The sequence below is a fragment of the Pistacia vera genome, unplaced genomic scaffold (genome assembly GCF_008641045.1).
Source record: "Pistacia vera cultivar Batoury unplaced genomic scaffold, PisVer_v2 Contig752, whole genome shotgun sequence".
Lineage (NCBI taxonomy): Eukaryota > Viridiplantae > Streptophyta > Magnoliopsida > Sapindales > Anacardiaceae > Pistacia > Pistacia vera.
In genome coordinates, this window is record NW_022196615.1 from 18815 (window position 1) to 38887 (window position 20073).

Consider the following 20073-nt stretch of genomic DNA (forward strand, 5'->3'; position numbering starts at 1 on the left):
TTAAGGAGGTTTGTTTCATTCTTTGAGTTCTTGGGGTTTAAAACTTAAGGTCACCTATGAGTTTTTAGATTGAAATTTTGAAATCACTTATCACAATAATATTGTGTTTTATCTGGTCCTTTGAAATTGTAAGGTGTTCAAAGGATCCTAAGGATTAATTGAGGTAAACTTCAAAGAGACACAGTGAAGAGCAACCCAAAAGAACCTTTTTTGTTCTACATAAAGATGACAGTAGAATTCTTTGGTAATTTGATGTTTTGTTGTTTTTCATTCTCATATATATTTCTAGTATACATACAACTGAGATACATTACATGGTATAATATCTATATAAGTCCCTCACTTAAGAAGTTCTACTCATTATCACAATTGAATAGAAAATGAAGGAAAAAAAAAATCAAAACAAAAACACGAAAAAGAGATTTACAGTCTTCTTATGAGAGAGAGAGAGAGAGCCGCCTTACTCTAGCAGGCATTTGCTTGGATTTTGTAGTATGTTTTGAAGTTGAAAAGGGTCCTCATCAGNAAGAACCTTTTTTGTTCTACATAAAGATGACAGTAGAATTCTTTGGTAATTTGATGTTTTGTTGTTTTTCATTCTCATATATATTTCTAGTATACATACAACTGAGATACATTACATGGTATAATATCTATATAAGTCCCTCACTTAAGAAGTTCTACTCATTATCACAATTGAATAGAAAATGAAGGAAAAAAAAAATCAAAACAAAAACACGAAAAAGAGATTTACAGTCTTCTTATGAGAGAAAGAGAGAGACGCCTTACTCTAGCAGGCATTTGCTTGGATTTTGTAGTATGTTTTGAAGTTGAAAAGGGTCCTCATCAGACTTGATCATAAGTTTATGGTAATTATTTTTCTTTAACCAACCGTGTGGGGGTAAATATACAACATCCTCATCTTTTCTGGAAGTTAAATGCCTTAATGGCAAAGGCAAAACAGAATCCAAAAAACACAGTAATTCCAACCAATAAGAGACTAACTATACCCACCAAGTCAGAGTCATATCCAAAGTAATCGCTTACAAAATCTTTCACCTTCTCACCAGATTCTAATGTCTCATCTATATCTCCAAACTGTGAAGCTACCAGTCCATACAAGGTATAAGCCACTGGACAAATCCAATAGTACCATCTCCACCACAATGGCATCCTCTGTCACATTATAAGTTTAGTACTCATTAGTTCACGTTTTCTCTTGTAAATTCAAGGGAAAGAAAGAAAGAAAGATTTAGAGATTAGTTAACTTACCGTTCGAGGAACGATGAATCCTGAAAAGAGGTTCCACAGTATATAGAAGAAAGAAGATACTATGGCAGCAATGTTGTGATTAGGAGTAACAGCCACTGCCATCATCCCGTAAAATGTGAAGTATAAAAGTGTGAAGTACATGATGAAGAGATACCAAAAGAACTTGCTCACTGTCCAATCAAATCCAATCATAGCATATACTATAACTCCATATATAATTGTCTGTACTAAAATGTGGGGAAGCTCTATCACAACCTACAACACAATGAGACTCGGTGAGAAAAAAGATAAATCATATTTCCAATAAGAATTTTGCACTCATTGAATTTTACAGACCAACAAAGATAATATACCTGGCCGAAAGCATATGGTAGAGTTGAATACATTCCAGCTGCTCTTTCTCTGTAAAAGACTGTTCTTTCAATGGCCACAACTGGCTGCACTGATGTTGCATTTTGTGCGCCAATGAAGAGTACAGCAGCATACATGGAGCCCATTGCATTAAAAAGATCTTGTTTGTTTTTTCTACAATAACAAAATATTTTGCCAGAATTAGGGACTACGGGGTGAAAAAAAAAAAAAAAAAAATTCTTTGAAATGTGCAATTTGCATTACTTTTCACCATACCTTTTGGAACCAATATCCCAGAAAATTGTCCCAAACATCAAAGCTATGAAAGTTGTGAAAAAAAATCTAACTGCAGTGTAAGGTGGATTGCGCCAATATGACATATGCTGTTTCCACAAGCAAGCCACGCATTGTGTGTAGAAAGACTGTGAATATTTGGTTCCAAAGTAAAGATCTTTTGAACCTGGTGGAGCTGTACTTATTTCTTTGATCAATTCCTTGTTTCTCCTGCATTAAACATGATCAAATGTTATATAAAAATACACTGTGCAATATCATTGAGGCATTTTTTGATGTTTATTTTAATTTGTGAGACTTTGAGGTTATCCTACCTGTATAATTCTGAGTTTTTGTACATATCAGTGAAGTTGATTCCGAGAGCTGCTTCTTGTGATGCTGTTGTAACCTCCAACATCCAAGTTGCAGGATTATGACCATCTCTAATCTTAGGCACTCCTTCGATTCCCTTGATGAATGTAATGATTATTTATGTTAGTTGTTACTAGATGTAAATGAGAAACTACTCTAACCTCATTCATAGTTTAGCCTTACCTCAAAATACTCGATCAATTGGGAAGAATGGCGGCCTAGTGGACCAACATATATCTCTTCACCTCCTCGTTTCAACAGGAGTAGCTGCAATGCAACATATATATAAGTTCCTAACTAACCAAACCAGACTGTTAAGTCATGAAGATTGAAGAAGATAAATTACCTCATCAAAAGCATCAAAAATATCAATACTTGGCTGGTGGATGGTGCAAACCACAGTCCGCCCTGTATCCACTGTGTTCCTCACTGTTCTCATTACTATTGCAGCTGCCCTGGCATCGAGGCCAGAAGTTGGCTCATCCATGAATATTATTGATGGATTGGCAACAAGTTCTACTGCAATGGTCAGCCTCTTTCTCTGCTCAGTCGAGAGCCCATTCACGCCAGGCAATCCAACAAGTGCTTCCCTTATTGGGTTCAGCTCCACAAGCTCCATGACTTCCTCAATAAACATCTACAAATTATCATTTTAAAGTCCTGTCAACAATCTGATCTTCTCTGAGAACAGAAAAGAGAAGAAAATTGATAAATATGTAACAATACCTTTCTGGTATCAGAATTGACCTCTGAAGGCAACCGAAGCCAAGCAGAATAAAGCAAGGACTCATAGACAGTAACATGAGGAGAATGAATATCGGTTTGCTCACAATATCCTGATATGCGAGCAAATGTTTCTTGTTTTTTTGGGTACCCAGATATTGTGATTCTACCGGAGATATATCCACCTGTTTTCCTTCCAGACAACACATCCATTAGCGTGGTCTTGCCAGCCCCACTAACACCCATGAGAGCTGTGAGCACACCTGGCCTAAAAGCACCACTCACACCCTTCAAAAGTTCTAGTCGATCCTCAGGAATACCTTGAACTTTCATTTCCTGTAAACATAATTTCATGAGATCTTATTATGATTGAGATTGATAAATTGACATCTCCCTTTCAAGTTAAGCACTTTAGTGTACCTGCGGCATGTCCACTGCATATCTGATTTCGTCAAAAGCAATAGAATGAGGGTCAAAAGGAAGAATCATTCCTCGCCTTCTGTTATTCTCAGGTCCAGAAAAGCTTCCCACTCTTGCAGATAAAGTCCTGGATGATATATTTCTACGACTTTCATTTCCTCTTTCTGCATAGTTATCATGTGACTCAATGTTACAACTTCTTTAATTACCACAAGTTCATAAATCTTTCATCTCAATGACTCACCAGAAGAGACTGTTCCCCTCTGTGATAGCTCCATGGGGTCCCCTCCTTTGCTACTACATTTCTCATCGAAGGCCTCTTTGGTTAGTATTGCCTGAGGCTTCCCCAATGCTGCAGCAAATTACTCCGATTAATTATAAGAAATTTAACCCCCTACATTTTAGAACTCATTAAGAATAGAGAACTTACGATCAAGATACTTTAAAGCCATTGTAAAAAGGAAGTTGAATAGAAATACATATCCAATCAAAGCTCCTACTCCAATCCAATACCAATATGCTTGTGGGAAGAGCCCGCGACTCTTCATGACCTGAATTCCTAATGGTTCTTTAGAATTAAGAGGAATCTGCAACAGAAGATTATCAAAAGAATTAGCTATCATCCATCAATTTCTAAAACTTCTGTACTATACTTTAAAATAAGAAATTTATACTTACATGACTCCAACTTTTCCCCAGAAATTCATTTACAGCTATAGCATTCTGTCCATACATCATCGGCGAGAACCAATAACCCCACAACCACCAGCTCTTTACATCAACTGATGCAATTTAACAAAGTTTCCACTCTCAGAGTTTTATTCACATCTCCCAGAAGAAACTGAAAACCTTAAAATATTTAGGTTCAATAGAACTATTGACTCACCTCGTGATAAGACAAATCCCCCCAGAACCAGGACTGTTAGTAAAGCAAATGAACCAAATGTGTTTGCAACAATTATATTCCTTCCGACTGCTCCAATACATCGGAATAGTCCAGACGCCATCTGGTTTACACATAGCAGTATTAAGTACTGCCTGAAAAACCTGTCAATTGAAAATTTTCTTCAAGTTATGAATATCCAAAAAACTGAGACTGGAATTTTGAACGAGTGCTTTCATGTTATTCACCTTTCAATATTTGGATCATAGCCGATAACGTAGTAAGTTGTGAACACCCAAACGCCAACTTCAACAAAAGTGATTGGGATCTTAAGGACCCATGTAGGCAATGAGTACGCCCATGAAGGATAAAAAAGAAGGTCCCTTTGCTTGTAAAAGACTGGAAGTTTCATTATAGTCATGGCAAGCTCTGAGAACCCGTTAAACATAATCATAACCATAGTGAAGAACAGGGTTCCCAGAAAAATTCCACCGTCTGCCACTGTATCCCGGTGCATTTCAGTCCGTAGAAATAGTGTCATGGTTATTACAGCCGCCAAAATAAGCTGAAAATGGAGAAGTAAAAGTAAATTGTGTTGCTTTTTTCAGGATTTTTTTTCCTTATAAGGCTGTGATTAAGACCAAAAGTAAAATGATTATAAATGCTACTCACCTGAAACATTTTGAAAATGTAGACAAATGAGTTTCTCTTCATAAGTAAATATTCTCTTGAGATGCAAGCTTTCAACAGTTCTTTCTTGCTACAGCCATATTTCTCCTTTGTTAAAGCAGCAGGGTGACTTTTGGACTTGTCAAATGGAGTAGCAAGCCCATCACCTAGTTTTCGGCCAATATGAAATGATTGAAAAGCTTCAGCAAATTCCTGAGAGGCAACAAAGCTATAAGGCTCATCTTTGTTTGCCCAGTACTGCTCTTGATCTTTCCTTGAAGTCACCTAACGATGACATACATATATCAATAAGAATCAAAAGATTCGGAAAGATATGTTCAAAAGCACTACTTTAGATAGAATTTTTGGACTTACTTCTTGTAAGAAGTCTGCGACTCCTTTCCTCTCAGGACACTTGAAGCCCATGTATTCAAAGAATTCTAGTACATTTTCACGGGGACCTTGATACACAATATGCCCATCAGAGAGAAGAATTATGTCATCAAATAGTTCATATGTTTCTGGTGCTGGTTGGAGAAGAGAAATAACAGCAGTTCCATTGAAGATATGAATGGACTGTCTCAGTGAGTTCACAATTTGGAATGTCGTTGAACTGTCCAAACCAGTTGATATCTCATCCATGAAAAGTGCTCTTGCCTGTCCAACCAGCATTTCCCCTATGCCATAAGGTACAAAAAATATGAGACCTGATAGTTATCTAACAAATTAAGCAAAGAGAAAGTCCAACCCTTGTTTAAATTATATTGAGTTTTATTATGCTTTACCTGTTGTGAGTCGCTTCTTTTGTCCACCAGAGATGCCTCGTATCATTTCATCTCCCACCATGGTGTCAGCACATACTTCAAGTCCCAAAATCTGCAAAATTATTATGATAAATAAATGTAAATATACCAATTTTCTCTGTATTTGCTTGTAACATTTTCAATTGGATAATGAATTGGCACCTTCAGAACATAATCTGTAACTACATTGGTCTCCTGCCCTTCCAGTGATGCTGCCTACAAAATTAATTAGTCATTAACAAAAATGAAAACAGAATACGACATATTGTAGTTGTTATTTTTCTAAAGGTCATCTCACCTTCATGTAAAGATCAATATCAGGATCTGGCTTGATATTTGCAGCCTTTTCTCTTCTTGATAATTCTGCCAACATCTCTGCAAATCAACGAAATTTGAAAAATCAATGATTCTTTAACTAGCTAGCCTGGAGCCCATTGCATTAAAAAGATCTTGTTTGTTTTTTCTACAATAACAAAATATTTTGCCAGAATTAGGGACTACGGGGTGAAAAAAAAAAAAAAAAAAATTCTTTGAAATGTGCAATTTGCATTACTTTTCACCATACCTTTTGGAACCAATATCCCAGAAAATTGTCCCAAACATCAAAGCTATGAAAGTTGTGAAAAAAAATCTAACTGCAGTGTAAGGTGGATTGCGCCAATATGACATATGCTGTTTCCACAAGCAAGCCACGCATTGTGTGTAGAAAGACTGTGAATATTTGGTTCCAAAGTAAAGATCTTTTGAACCTGGTGGAGCTGTACTTATTTCTTTGATCAATTCCTTGTTTCTCCTGCATTAAACATGATCAAATGTTATATAAAAATACACTGTGCAATATCATTGAGGCATTTTTTGATGTTTATTTTAATTTGTGAGACTTTGAGGTTATCCTACCTGTATAATTCTGAGTTTTTGTACATATCAGTGAAGTTGATTCCGAGAGCTGCTTCTTGTGATGCTGTTGTAACCTCCAACATCCAAGTTGCAGGATTATGACCATCTCTAATCTTAGGCACTCCTTCGATTCCCTTGATGAATGTAATGATTATTTATGTTAGTTGTTACTAGATGTAAATGAGAAACTACTCTAACCTCATTCATAGTTTAGCCTTACCTCAAAATACTCGATCAATTGGGAAGAATGGCGGCCTAGTGGACCAACATATATCTCTTCACCTCCTCGTTTCAACAGGAGTAGCTGCAATGCAACATATATATAAGTTCCTAACTAACCAAACCAGACTGTTAAGTCATGAAGATTGAAGAAGATAAATTACCTCATCAAAAGCATCAAAAATATCAATACTTGGCTGGTGGATGGTGCAAACCACAGTCCGCCCTGTATCCACTGTGTTCCTCACTGTTCTCATTACTATTGCAGCTGCCCTGGCATCGAGGCCAGAAGTTGGCTCATCCATGAATATTATTGATGGATTGGCAACAAGTTCTACTGCAATGGTCAGCCTCTTTCTCTGCTCAGTCGAGAGCCCATTCACGCCAGGCAATCCAACAAGTGCTTCCCTTATTGGGTTCAGCTCCACAAGCTCCATGACTTCCTCAATAAACATCTACAAATTATCATTTTAAAGTCCTGTCAACAATCTGATCTTCTCTGAGAACAGAAAAGAGAAGAAAATTGATAAATATGTAACAATACCTTTCTGGTATCAGAATTGACCTCTGAAGGCAACCGAAGCCAAGCAGAATAAAGCAAGGACTCATAGACAGTAACATGAGGAGAATGAATATCGGTTTGCTCACAATATCCTGATATGCGAGCAAATGTTTCTTGTTTTTTTGGGTACCCAGATATTGTGATTCTACCGGAGATATATCCACCTGTTTTCCTTCCAGACAACACATCCATTAGCGTGGTCTTGCCAGCCCCACTAACACCCATGAGAGCTGTGAGCACACCTGGCCTAAAAGCACCACTCACACCCTTCAAAAGTTCTAGTCGATCCTCAGGAATACCTTGAACTTTCATTTCCTGTAAACATAATTTCATGAGATCTTATTATGATTGAGATTGATAAATTGACATCTCCCTTTCAAGTTAAGCACTTTAGTGTACCTGCGGCATGTCCACTGCATATCTGATTTCGTCAAAAGCAATAGAATGAGGGTCAAAAGGAAGAATCATTCCTCGCCTTCTGTTATTCTCAGGTCCAGAAAAGCTTCCCACTCTTGCAGATAAAGTCCTGGATGATATATTTCTACGACTTTCATTTCCTCTTTCTGCATAGTTATCATGTGACTCAATGTTACAACTTCTTTAATTACCACAAGTTCATAAATCTTTCATCTCAATGACTCACCAGAAGAGACTGTTCCCCTCTGTGATAGCTCCATGGGGTCCCCTCCTTTGCTACTACATTTCTCATCGAAGGCCTCTTTGGTTAGTATTGCCTGAGGCTTCCCCAATGCTGCAGCAAATTACTCCGATTAATTATAAGAAATTTAACCCCCTACATTTTAGAACTCATTAAGAATAGAGAACTTACGATCAAGATACTTTAAAGCCATTGTAAAAAGGAAGTTGAATAGAAATACATATCCAATCAAAGCTCCTACTCCAATCCAATACCAATATGCTTGTGGGAAGAGCCCGCGACTCTTCATGACCTGAATTCCTAATGGTTCTTTAGAATTAAGAGGAATCTGCAACAGAAGATTATCAAAAGAATTAGCTATCATCCATCAATTTCTAAAACTTCTGTACTATACTTTAAAATAAGAAATTTATACTTACATGACTCCAACTTTTCCCCAGAAATTCATTTACAGCTATAGCATTCTGTCCATACATCATCGGCGAGAACCAATAACCCCACAACCACCAGCTCTTTACATCAACTGATGCAATTTAACAAAGTTTCCACTCTCAGAGTTTTATTCACATCTCCCAGAAGAAACTGAAAACCTTAAAATATTTAGGTTCAATAGAACTATTGACTCACCTCGTGATAAGACAAATCCCCCCAGAACCAGGACTGTTAGTAAAGCAAATGAACCAAATGTGTTTGCAACAATTATATTCCTTCCGACTGCTCCAATACATCGGAATAGTCCAGACGCCATCTGGTTTACACATAGCAGTATTAAGTACTGCCTGAAAAACCTGTCAATTGAAAATTTTCTTCAAGTTATGAATATCCAAAAAACTGAGACTGGAATTTTGAACGAGTGCTTTCATGTTATTCACCTTTCAATATTTGGATCATAGCCGATAACGTAGTAAGTTGTGAACACCCAAACGCCAACTTCAACAAAAGTGATTGGGATCTTAAGGACCCATGTAGGCAATGAGTACGCCCATGATGGATAAAAAAGAAGGTCCCTTTGCTTGTAAAAGACGGGAAGTTTCATTATAGTCATGGCAAGCTCTGAGAACCCGTTAAACATAATCATAACCATAGTGAAGAACAGGGTTCCCAGAAAAATTCCACCGTCTGCCACTGTATCCCGGTGCATTTCAGTCCGTAGAAATAGTGTCATGGTTATTACAGCCGCCAAAATAAGCTGAAAATGGAGAAGTAAAAGTAATTTGTGTTGCTTTTTTCAGGATTTTTTTTCCTTATAAGGCTGTGATTAAGACCAAAAGTAAAATGATTATAAATGCTACTCACCTGAAACATTTTGAAAATGTAGACAAATGAGTTTCTCTTCATAAGTAAATATTCCCTTGAGATGCAAGCTTTCAACAGTTCTTTCTTGCTACAGCCATATTTCTCCTTTGTTAAAGCAGCAGGGTGACTTTTGGACTTGTCAAATGGAGTAGCAAGCCCATCACCTAGTTTTCGGCCAATATGAAATGATTGAAAAGCTTCAGCAAATTCCTGAGAGGCAACAAAGCTATAAGGCTCATCTTTGTTTGCCCAGTACTGCTCTTGATCTTTCCTTGAAGTCACCTAACGATGACATACATATATCAATAAGAATCAAAAGATTCGGAAAGATATGTTCAAAAGCACTACTTTAGATAGAATTTTTGGACTTACTTCTTGTAAGAAGTCTGCGACTCCTTTCCTCTCAGGACACTTGAAGCCCATGTATTCAAAGAATTCTAGTACATTTTCACGGGGACCTTGATACACAATATGCCCATCAGAGAGAAGAATTATGTCATCAAATAGTTCATATGTTTCTGGTGCTGGTTGGAGAAGAGAAATAACAGCAGTTCCATTGAAGATATGAATGGACTGTCTCAGTGAGTTCACAATTTGGAATGTCGTTGAACTGTCCAAACCAGTTGATATCTCATCCATGAAAAGTGCTCTTGCCTGTCCAACCAGCATTTCCCCTATGCCATAAGGTACAAAAAATATGAGACCTGATAGTTATCTAACAAATTAAGCAAAGAGAAAGTCCAACCCGAGTTTAAATTATATTGAGTTTTATTATGCTTTACCTGTTGTGAGTCGCTTCTTTTGTCCACCAGAGATGCCTCGTATCATTTCATCTCCCACCATGGTGTCAGCACATACTTCAAGTCCCAAAATCTGCAAAATTATTTTGACAAATAAATGTAAATATACCAATTTTCTCTGTATTTGCTTGTAACATTTTCAACTGGATTATGAATTGGCACCTTCAGAACATAATCTGTAACTACATTGGTCTCCTGCCCTTCCAGTGATGCTGCCTACAAAATTAATTAATCATTAACAAAAATGAAAACAGAATACGACATATTGTAGTTGTTATTTTTCTAAAGGTCATCTCACTTTCATGTAAAGATCAATATCAGGATCTGGCTTGATATTTGCAGCCTTTTCTCTTCTTGATAATTCTGCCAACATCTCTGCAAATCAATGAAATTTGAAAAATCAATGATTCTTTAACTAGCTAGGACAAGAAAAACAACAGCTACAGGTTAAAATTCAATTCACTGACCGTAACGGGCACCGACCCCTTGACATCTTGCTGAGAAAGCCAACGTCTCTCTCACTGTCATTTCTCCAATATGCAGATCATGCTGACTTATATAAGCTGATGTCCTCTGTGGTACGAACTCTTCCATCCCATGTCCATTATATGTAACTCCTCCGGAAAACTGAATTTTCACACGTACCCAGTTTAGAATATTAAGGTTAAAATATCAGAAGAAACAAATAAACAAGTGTGTAGTTTCCTTACTTTCAAGTCTTTTCCAAGTTTTCCGGCCAAAGTCAATAGTAATGTGGTCTTTCCAGAGCTTGGAGGACCCAGAAGCAGTGCCATTCTGCAAAAGTTAAATCAGTTAACTTAGAATGAACTCTTTTTGAAATTAGTTCATATTTCTCAGAGAATTAATGTCTTTTAACTACCTTCGAGGTTTGATAATTCCACTGAGATCATGAAGAATTGGCAATGGTTTCTTTCTACTTGGCAGAATGTGAAGATAATTCAAGAACCCCTGTAGATAGAAACATAGAGTAAATCTCCTGTTTAATTCACAAGAAAAAGCTGCCCGCATAACACAAAAAATAGAGAGATGACTGCAAGATCCTTAACTATGAATTACCTCCAACGTATTAACAATGGAGTTGAACAGAGTAGGCAAAGCTCTACTTCCAATATAAGCTTCTGCTTCGACATTTATGTGCTCAAACCGGACTTCAATTGTAGGAATATCTAGCCCAACTCTGCGTTCATTTCACATTTGAAAAACAAAACAACATCATTACAAAGAAATGTAAGAAAAAAATAAATGTACTATATGGATTGATGCTATTTACCTATCAATGCGTTCCTTGAGTTTCAACAAGAACTTCTCATTATCTTCTTCAGCAATTTTGACAAGCCTCTCAATCAGATTCCTTCTCTCAATGAATCCAAGACTTTTGATATCAATCTCTCTTGCTTGGCCTTCAGCTTCAGTGAGTATACCTCTCTGTATACGTAAATACGTTGGCAGTTTCTCAATAGCTGCCCATTTCAGAGCTTCTTCATCATCATCTTCTCCTTGAGAAGACCTTGTAAAAGCTTCCATGGTGCTGTTCCTCCATATGTTTGAACTGCTTAAACGTCCACTATTGATTCTAAATGATCCTCCACTCTCCATTTTGCTCCCCTCCTCCCAGGCAATGGTAATTCACTACCTATAATAATATAATTAAACAAGAACAAGAAAGAAAGTTTAAAGAAACTAAAAATTCATGACTCCGAGAGCAGAACCAGCTCAGTTTCTGATATTTGTGATATGTCTCTCTTTCTCTTGAGTGTTAATGAATGAGTAGACAGAGAGATACAACAATGTCTGTGTCTTTCTCTGTCCCTTCCGTAGGGAAAAGATTACTGGGATTTTGTTTTATTTTGAAATGTTTGGCATGGTGAGAGAACACATATATATACACACATAAATAAACTGTAGTAACAGTTCAATTTATTGGATTTTTAGGTTTTACTAAAAGATATACAATTAAATGGTCAGCTTTTTTCTTTTCTTTAATATTATCTTATTAAATGATAATGGTGTTGATGTAAGTGCATATATCATCACATAACCAGGGTGAAAGGTCCATCAAAATCATCCAGAAGAAGATGATGTAGCAGCATCTATGAAAGCAGCTTGAAGACTGAAAATTCATGAAAATTAAACCTCTAAAACTTTAATAATGCAAAAATGAAGAATTTTATAATCTTCCCACTTTCTCTGAAACTTGAGAAGCAAGTATAAAAGTAAAAGGTAAAACTTCCACTTCCACCTAACTTTCGTATCACCGATTATGAATAGTTAATTTAGATATTAAAATTTGCATTGCCATTAATTCTGAACTGTCCAAGATCCTCATTGAAAGGTGGAACTAGCTGCCGACTCAAATAATTTATTAATAGACAATCCATGAATAAAGAAAAGGAAAGATTCTGCAGAGAAAGAAATGAAGAAAGAAAAAAGAATATATATATATATATATATATATATATACATACAAAACAAGCGTTCCTTCCACCGCACAAAATGATGTAATATACTAAATACGATTCACTTAGGCAAATAATCCCGAGAAGTCTGCCATTATTAACTGCTTAAATCACCCATACAGTCTTGCATACTGGATTTGTTAGCATATTTTATTTATTTATATTTTCCATAATACCTAATATGCGCCAGGCACGTGCATGCATGATTATGCTACCATCCATCCATTTTACGTATTTCTAGAAATCATGATCAAATCAACTCAGATTTTAATCCTTATAATTACCTTATAATTGATTTGTAATGGGAACTCTAGACAAAGTCCTGCCAAGCCAACAGCTCTTTGCCAAAAGGTTTTCTGTTTACAGAGATGAAGAAGACAAAAATATTTCATCAAAACTTGTGTGTTCTTTGTCGTATTGGGGAGCTTGATTAATCTTTTTTGCTCTTGTTCTGGGAATATAAATAAATTAAAAAGTCAAATCAGATATTTGTTGAGGAGATGCTACTGAAAGGAGTAACATGTACCCAGAAAAGCAGAAAATAAGAATACATTTATGAAATTTCTCAAGTCAAAATTAGGGCTCAAACTCAACGGTTGCATCGATTGATTGAGGACATAGTGAATCCCTCAGTGAGATCTTGCCTCTAAATAATATAATTCAATAATGCATGTATCCATTCCCATGTGGTTTTTTTACCTAACATCATACTCATACATATCCCTTCCTTCCCCAGAAACCAAATTAAGTTAAGCACAGAATCTCCAGAATTAAATGTACATTGATTTTCATTTTCTTTATTTTTTAAGTAAAAGCTTTTAAATAATATGACAGATTGATGACTCCAGTGTTTCGATCAAATCAATGTTTTGTCAAGTATACACTTCTGAAATCTGTAATTCATTTACTGTAAGTATCCAGTCTTGAAATACTCGTATTTAAGAATCTGGTAATTGGCTTTCAATTTAGAGACTAATACAGTATTTAATTCACAGAAGTTATCCAAACATAAACCAATATATGCAGAAATCAGGTTAATGGTTTATTTATTTAATCTTAATATATCCTTCCCATTTTTTAATTTGTTACTTGAAGTTTGCAAAGTTCTATATATATAAATATTAAATTACCATTGGTTAGATTTGTAACATGTGTCTAAAATTAATTGTTGTTTCTTTGAAATCCCAACTTGAATAATTTTAATCTGAGGTACTGATGAAAATGAAGACAGTACTTGTTCCTGAATTGAAATTCAAACATGAAAGACATACTGGATGATAATATAATGTCCCCATGTGTACGAAATCCCCATAGCCCCGGAGAAAATCTGTTGCTCCGATCAACAGTAAAAAATTTCATAAATATATTTTGTTATTTTGTTGCTGAAGTGTTTAGTGTACATCGCATCTAAATTGGTTGCGTGAGGCCAAATAAATCTGTCCCACTTCCTACCCAAGGTTTGCCTTAATGACACTTTCCCACTTGAAAAATTTCAAACTACCACTTTTCCACTGACCTCTATTCTACAAAACCTCTCTTACCTTGGCTCTTGGTAACTCGTCGAACTCCGGTTGATGAAGTGAAATATATTTTAGATACTAGCAGTATATAAATTTTGGATGAGAAAGTGGTATTTTAAAATTATCGGGTGCGAAAGTGTTATTAAGACAAACCTTGGGTGGGAAAAATCGTTTACGCAATAAAAATAAGTAAATGAAGATAAAGACGAAATGGAGAGAAGGGTATAATTAATGTTAGCTAAATTCCAAATGCTGTTGATGGAATCTTGATGAAGGGAAATTCTGTGTTGTGATAAAAACATATTTCGTCCCATTGTTACATATCACATCAATTAACCACTTCCAAATTCTAACTTTTGAATATTTTAAAGCTTATTGTGAGTCAAACGGGAAATTTTAAGGTATCAATCGGGTTTTATAAGATCAACTTCAAAATAATATATCAATATTTTGTTTATAAACTCAAATTGCTGCATAAAATAAGCTCAAGAACATTACACTAAGTGAAGGAATGACGTTATTGTAGCTAGGATTAAGAATATTAGAAGATTGTTGCTTGACTTTTTGTTCAGATTGATCTGTTTAGAGGAAAAGCATCTTCTGCAAAGAAAAAAACAGAAAACCAAATTGGATGAAGTTGATGAAATTAAAGGAGATTCCTTTACATGATTAGAGCATATTGTAAAGTAGAGTTCAAACAATTTGGATAATAATAGTAGAATTAATAGGTAGCAAGTTGCTCTCAACAATTTGCTTAATTTCTGAATGTGCTTCCAAAATCAAGTTCATGCCATGTTGACTATTTAATCAGTGACCACATCTTCATTAACAAATTCCTGATCATGACACCTTTAAATTATACTCAAATCTTGTTGTTTTCCTTTCTAATTTCTAATTAATCAAACATTTAAGGCAACAATAATACTAGTCTCACAAATATCCCACACTAACACCTCTCACTAACCCTATGTAACAGTTCGCAATTGGCTTGGTCAGACGGGATCCATTGTTAGATAAACAGGACCCATGCGAGTTGATCAATTACGAACTGACATATCGCGTTTGTGGGAGAAAGTCAGTGAAAAGTGTGTATTATTTGTAAGTCAATTGCTCTTTCACAGTTGTTGAAACTTTTTAATTTGTTATACTAACACAACAGCGTTTGTAGTCCAACGGTTAGGATAATTGCCTTCCAAGCAATAGACCCGGGTTCGACTCCCGGCAAACGCATATATTTTCTAGTTTTAAAAACTTTCAATTAATTTTTTAATGTTTATAATATTATATTTCATTTTACAGTCTCTTTTCAAAGTTTTAGTTCATGTTTTTTAAAATTTTAAATTAATCTTTTCAAGTTTTTTAATTTCTTAAATTTGTTAAAAGGGTAGCGTCAGAGTTTTGGTTGGGGACTGGGTCTCTTACTCTTAGCCACGGGCCAAATCAATTTTGTAGGTCAAATGGGTGCTAAACCACTCACTTTAGTAATTAGTTGGTTGACTTTTGGAAACGGTTTCAGGATTTCAAAGGAAAAAAATGGAGCAGGTTCAACGTACTGTACTTCATTTGTATTTATATGTGAGCTGGAGATAAAACTTCACAGGTCATAATGCTTATTTAAATGGGATTTGATGGAGACCACAACCAACTTTGGAACTTGGAAAATATCAATGTGGATGAACCTGATGATCAAACATATTATAAAAATCTGAACAAAGTCTTCTTCTACAAGTAACAATAATCAATGGCCTGCAACAAAGCTGGACCTGAAGAGGCTGTGCATATGGCTTGACTAAATCAATCAACCCTTGTTGTTCATTGCACGTCAATGTCTCATTGGTTTCTCCTGGGCGGCTTTCCTGATTTGAAAGAAGGAATTTTATTTATTTAGATGCTAATGTTGCTTCCTCTGAGTGATCCCAACATTGAGGTATCTGAAATCTGAAGTTATGTAAATAGAAATAAAACCTAAAGAGAATATTTATATTTTGTTGGCAAAAAATGGTGGGTTATGGGGGTTGGGCATTCCCATGCATTGAGAAGTAGAGTTGAATCCTACATGTGACATCTCCATATATATATATAGTTGTAACTTTAAAAGTTATCTGGGAATGAGATTAGCATTATGTATGAAACTTTTACTTGCCTCCTGTTCAGGTAAGTAGCCAGAATTTTGAGTTAGTGGGTTCTTTTTATCTTATAATCTAAAAAAGTAGTCTTTCTTGAATATCCAATCAAAAGGAAAAATATAATTTGAAAGGAAATGAAGAGAAAAAAAAAAGATAAACAAGTGTTAATTACTAATTTATTTTGTGGGGTCAACATGAAGTTAAATAGAATTAAAATTATAAAATTCATAAAATATTAATACCTTTTTAAAAGTTGAGTGAGTTCAATTAAACCGACAAGTCTCTATGTGGCTAAGTGAATGCTCCTGTTCCATGAGCAAGATCTAAAATTGTTTACAATTAAAACTCATCAAAATTATGTCTTTGCTTTGTCATCCAAAACTTGTTTATGAGTTTGTAGTTGTAGGTATCCAATTCAAATGTCATGGCTGATATTCTTGCCATCCGCACACAGTCTCCAAATGCCTATATATTTACAATGCTTTATAATTGGTAGTTTACTGCTCACTAACACAATGCTTTGAGCCTTTTTGTTTTTGACATTTTCTTTCCGGTAGCCATATTGTAATGTCTCTCCCATTAACAGCTTCGGCCGGCAAAACTGATTCCCGCAATTCCGACGCACAAAAAGGTAGGATTTGTTGCTCACTTGCAATCCAATTGCATACATTTTCATCTTCGAGTGTATTCATAATTTGCTTATTTTGGAACTAATTCGAGAGTATCAGCAAAATGCAGTATCAACAATTGGATTCTCAAAGCAACTTCAGCAGCGTAGCTCAACTCAAGTCTAAATTTGTGATTGCTTGCTTCCTAATCAATTCTAACAAAATTCTTCCCTTCTATTTCAAGTTTGAGCTGAACCTAATTCAACACTTGCATGCTAACCAAGGACTAAGCCCAAAGCTCAAAGCGAGTAAGCTATGTATTTTCATCAATATTCAATATATAATGTGGTCAGGTAATTCAATTGGCGATCTCATAATAATAATAATAATAATAATAAAATGTGCTTAATGACAATGCATGTTTCCTTGAGTTTTATTATATATCAGTCACAGAGCATAAGTTCGTATCACTAATCTTCTCCTGATAAAATTTACTTAAACCAATTCTATATAGTAAGCTAATTTTTGTTTATCCCCATTAATATAGTTGGAGAGAAGCTTAGAAGAAGATCATCTTCACACAATTTAACCACCTCATCTTCAGTGAGAGTAACCATGATAATTCTGCTCAATGGACCTTCTTTTCTTGTTGGCGATGGAAGCACCAAAATCTGCCCTTCTCCTAGTACAGGTTCAACATAACAAGAGATTCGACTCGGTGCAAACCCTTCTACAAACACCGTCCAATATGAATCCAAACCCTCTAGGTTAGCACAAATAAGATCACAACCGTTCATCGAAGGAGGAGATATTTGGTTATCATTTTGTCCCAGCCACTCTATCAAATCCATGATTCCTTCATTGTCCATTTTCCTCACCACTTCTCCTATAGCGTCGGCCGCTCCTGATAATTCATTCTTATCAAATGATTCTGCATGAACCTTGTTATAAACCATGCAGTTTCCAAAGAACCCTTTATCTAAGCCTAGTACCTTTCTCATATCTAAACATATGGACATGTTTATGAGCCCTTCTGTAATTCCTTTCACCCTGCTTACGCAAACCCAAAAGAGCCCTGCCAGTGCAGCGAAGGGTGATGGGATTGACATGTCTAATGCACCAGGGGTTCGAGCCAGGGCCATGCAAGCTCGAACCATAGGGTCTGTAAATGATAGAGTAACAGTAACATGCTTTGTAGTGTCGAATGGAATTGATCTTTCAATCGAGGATTTGTAATGGTTGATTAAGGCGGTGTGGTGCTTGTGGTTTGGATTCATGTTACCAATTCTTCGTGGAGGAAGAGGGTGGATATGTGGCGGAGTGAGCATGATTTGGGCCAAGGTTGTGTCAGCCCAGGCCTTGATGAACATGGTTGCACAAATGGGATCAGCAAGGAGGTGAAAGCAGCTCAAGCCAATCGCTAGTCCACCTTCTTCAAATTCGGTCAGCTGTGCAATGAAAACATTATACCATTAATTTTATTTGTAAAACCCAATTGCTACTTTCAATTAATTAATAATTGATTTAGGATTACCTGAACATAAAAAGTAGACCAAAAGTAAGGTTTATGAAACATGTCCTCCCAATGAACAAGCTTAAGCTCCTTCTCTCTATTCAAATTCGTTAGCCAATCATCCACGCTTCCTCTAGCTCTAGCCTCCACCGTTCGAACTCCGGCGTCATTACACTTAATCATCCATTGCCCTTCAGGGTTCTTCTTTAAGCGTCCAGTGATAATAGGAAAACACGTAAGCACTTCTGACAGAGACAATTTTAGCTTCTCGGTTAACTCTCCAGCTTTGCTGCCACCCTTAGAACGGTAATAGTAAACGATCCTCAAGTGGTTTTTCTCCATAAGGCGATCGAGAACCGATAGGTGGTAGTATTTTCCGGGCTGCACTGGCTTTGTGCTAACCACAGTTCGTTTGCAAATATATGTGACCTCGGAAGACATTATTGTTTAGGAACTGATGAATCTTGTTTAATTTTGTTGTGTTTTTGAGATTGAAAAGACCTTTAATATTTGATCATGGTTACCAGAAAAAAAAAACAACCCTTGTATATTTAGGGGAAATGATAATCTCATGATCCCTGAATCAGTTACCTTAATTGAATTAATTAATTACCTTGAGAAACCGTATATCTTAATTATTTCGTATAAAGCCAAGGCCAATTTCGTGATTCTATTTTCCAGTTTTTAGGGGAGAGAGGGGCGATGGGATGATACTTCTGCTACGGGATTCAGTCATGCTCAAGGCTTTGCGCCATAAGCGAGCTGTCAAGCAGATGGCAGAACCATATGCATGTCCATGGTAGTCAAAACATTTTATAGTTAATAGTGACTTTGGAATGAATCTTAGGTTTATATGTTTGATATTTATCTGTATGCATCTGTTCTTATGCATGAAAACAATTTTAAAAGAAGCAATTAACGGAATTCTCAAGAAGATGAAATTTAAATGCTTTTTGATTATTAAGAAAGATGATAAAAATAGACTGAAATTCCAAGGTTTGAATCTTTATATATATGTATGCAATGCTATGGAAAGGATGTGGAGGAAGCAGGAATTCACTGAGAAACCGTCAAAGTTAATGTAGTTTTTTATGTGACGACTCACCATCTTCACATACTCATCAATTAACCTCTGTCGCAGATGGCTTCTTTTTCTTTTATTCAATTTCTTTCCCATGTTTGGTTTCCAAGAAATTATTTCATGGGAAGGGAAAGAGGCATGATTGTCAAATTGCGTATGCTATCATGTATTGAAAATCTAATTTTTTAAATCATGTATCGCATATCATATCGTATCGTAGGATACGTATTTAAAAAAAATTAATAAAATAATCAAAATTTTCTAAAAATTAATATCATCTCAAGATTAATTAAAGAATTTTGTCGTATTATTGATTTTAAATTATGATATGATATAATCAAAATTAATCACAAAATAAAATAACTATATCATTTTCTCTTAACTTTTCATATCATTTTCAAAATCAATGTCAATATTTATATCTCCACTTGTATTATTATTATCATGTAAAATGGACAAAACATGTTCCTCTTCACTTTCTTCATGCAAAATGGGTAAATTTGAACAGGTTTTAGTGAACCGGGTTGGGTGACTCAGTTTTGACCCGAAA

The 20073-nt window shown here is 35.7% G+C and overlaps 3 protein-coding genes and 1 non-coding gene across 4 annotated transcripts; 1 reads left to right on the plus strand and 3 right to left on the minus strand.

The window, feature by feature from the left end:
* Positions 1-570: 570 nt before the first annotated feature.
* LOC116115737 (pleiotropic drug resistance protein 1-like) lies at positions 571-6148 on the minus strand (the record flags this gene model as incomplete). Its single annotated transcript, XM_031401874.1, has 19 exons — positions 571-1176; positions 1273-1527; positions 1626-1797; positions 1900-2127; positions 2232-2365; positions 2452-2535; positions 2615-2905; positions 2995-3327; positions 3412-3575; positions 3656-3763; positions 3842-3998; positions 4090-4193; positions 4298-4458; positions 4543-4859; positions 4967-5248; positions 5339-5640; positions 5749-5839; positions 5929-5982; positions 6065-6148. Coding segments are annotated over 19 exons (3579 nt in total), but the record flags the coding sequence as incomplete, so codon positions are not given.
* A 167-nt stretch (positions 6149-6315) lies between these two features.
* Positions 6316-12038, minus strand: LOC116115709 (pleiotropic drug resistance protein 1-like). The gene is made up of 21 exons (XM_031401832.1): positions 11490-12038; positions 11276-11396; positions 11079-11167; positions 10909-10993; positions 10666-10825; positions 10497-10573; positions 10361-10414; positions 10181-10271; positions 9771-10072; positions 9399-9680; positions 8975-9291; positions 8730-8890; positions 8522-8625; positions 8274-8430; positions 8088-8195; positions 7844-8007; positions 7427-7759; positions 7047-7337; positions 6884-6967; positions 6664-6797; positions 6316-6559 (listed from the first exon to the last, which is right to left on the minus strand). The coding sequence occupies exons 1-21, from the start codon at positions 11813-11815 to the stop codon at positions 6316-6318; spliced, it is 3684 nt and encodes a 1227-aa protein (XP_031257692.1). The 5' UTR covers positions 11816-12038.
* Positions 12039-15353: 3315 nt separating this feature from the next.
* On the plus strand, positions 15354-15425 carry TRNAG-UCC. Its single transcript has one exon. It is a non-coding gene; the product is annotated as a tRNA-Gly (tRNA).
* A 2022-nt stretch (positions 15426-17447) lies between these two features.
* LOC116115739 (protein ECERIFERUM 26-like) lies at positions 17448-18886 on the minus strand (the record flags this gene model as incomplete). The annotated part of the gene is made up of 2 exons (XM_031401875.1): positions 17448-18377; positions 18464-18886. Coding segments are annotated over 2 exons (1353 nt in total), but the record flags the coding sequence as incomplete, so codon positions are not given.
* Between the last annotated feature and the right edge of the window lie 1187 nt (positions 18887-20073).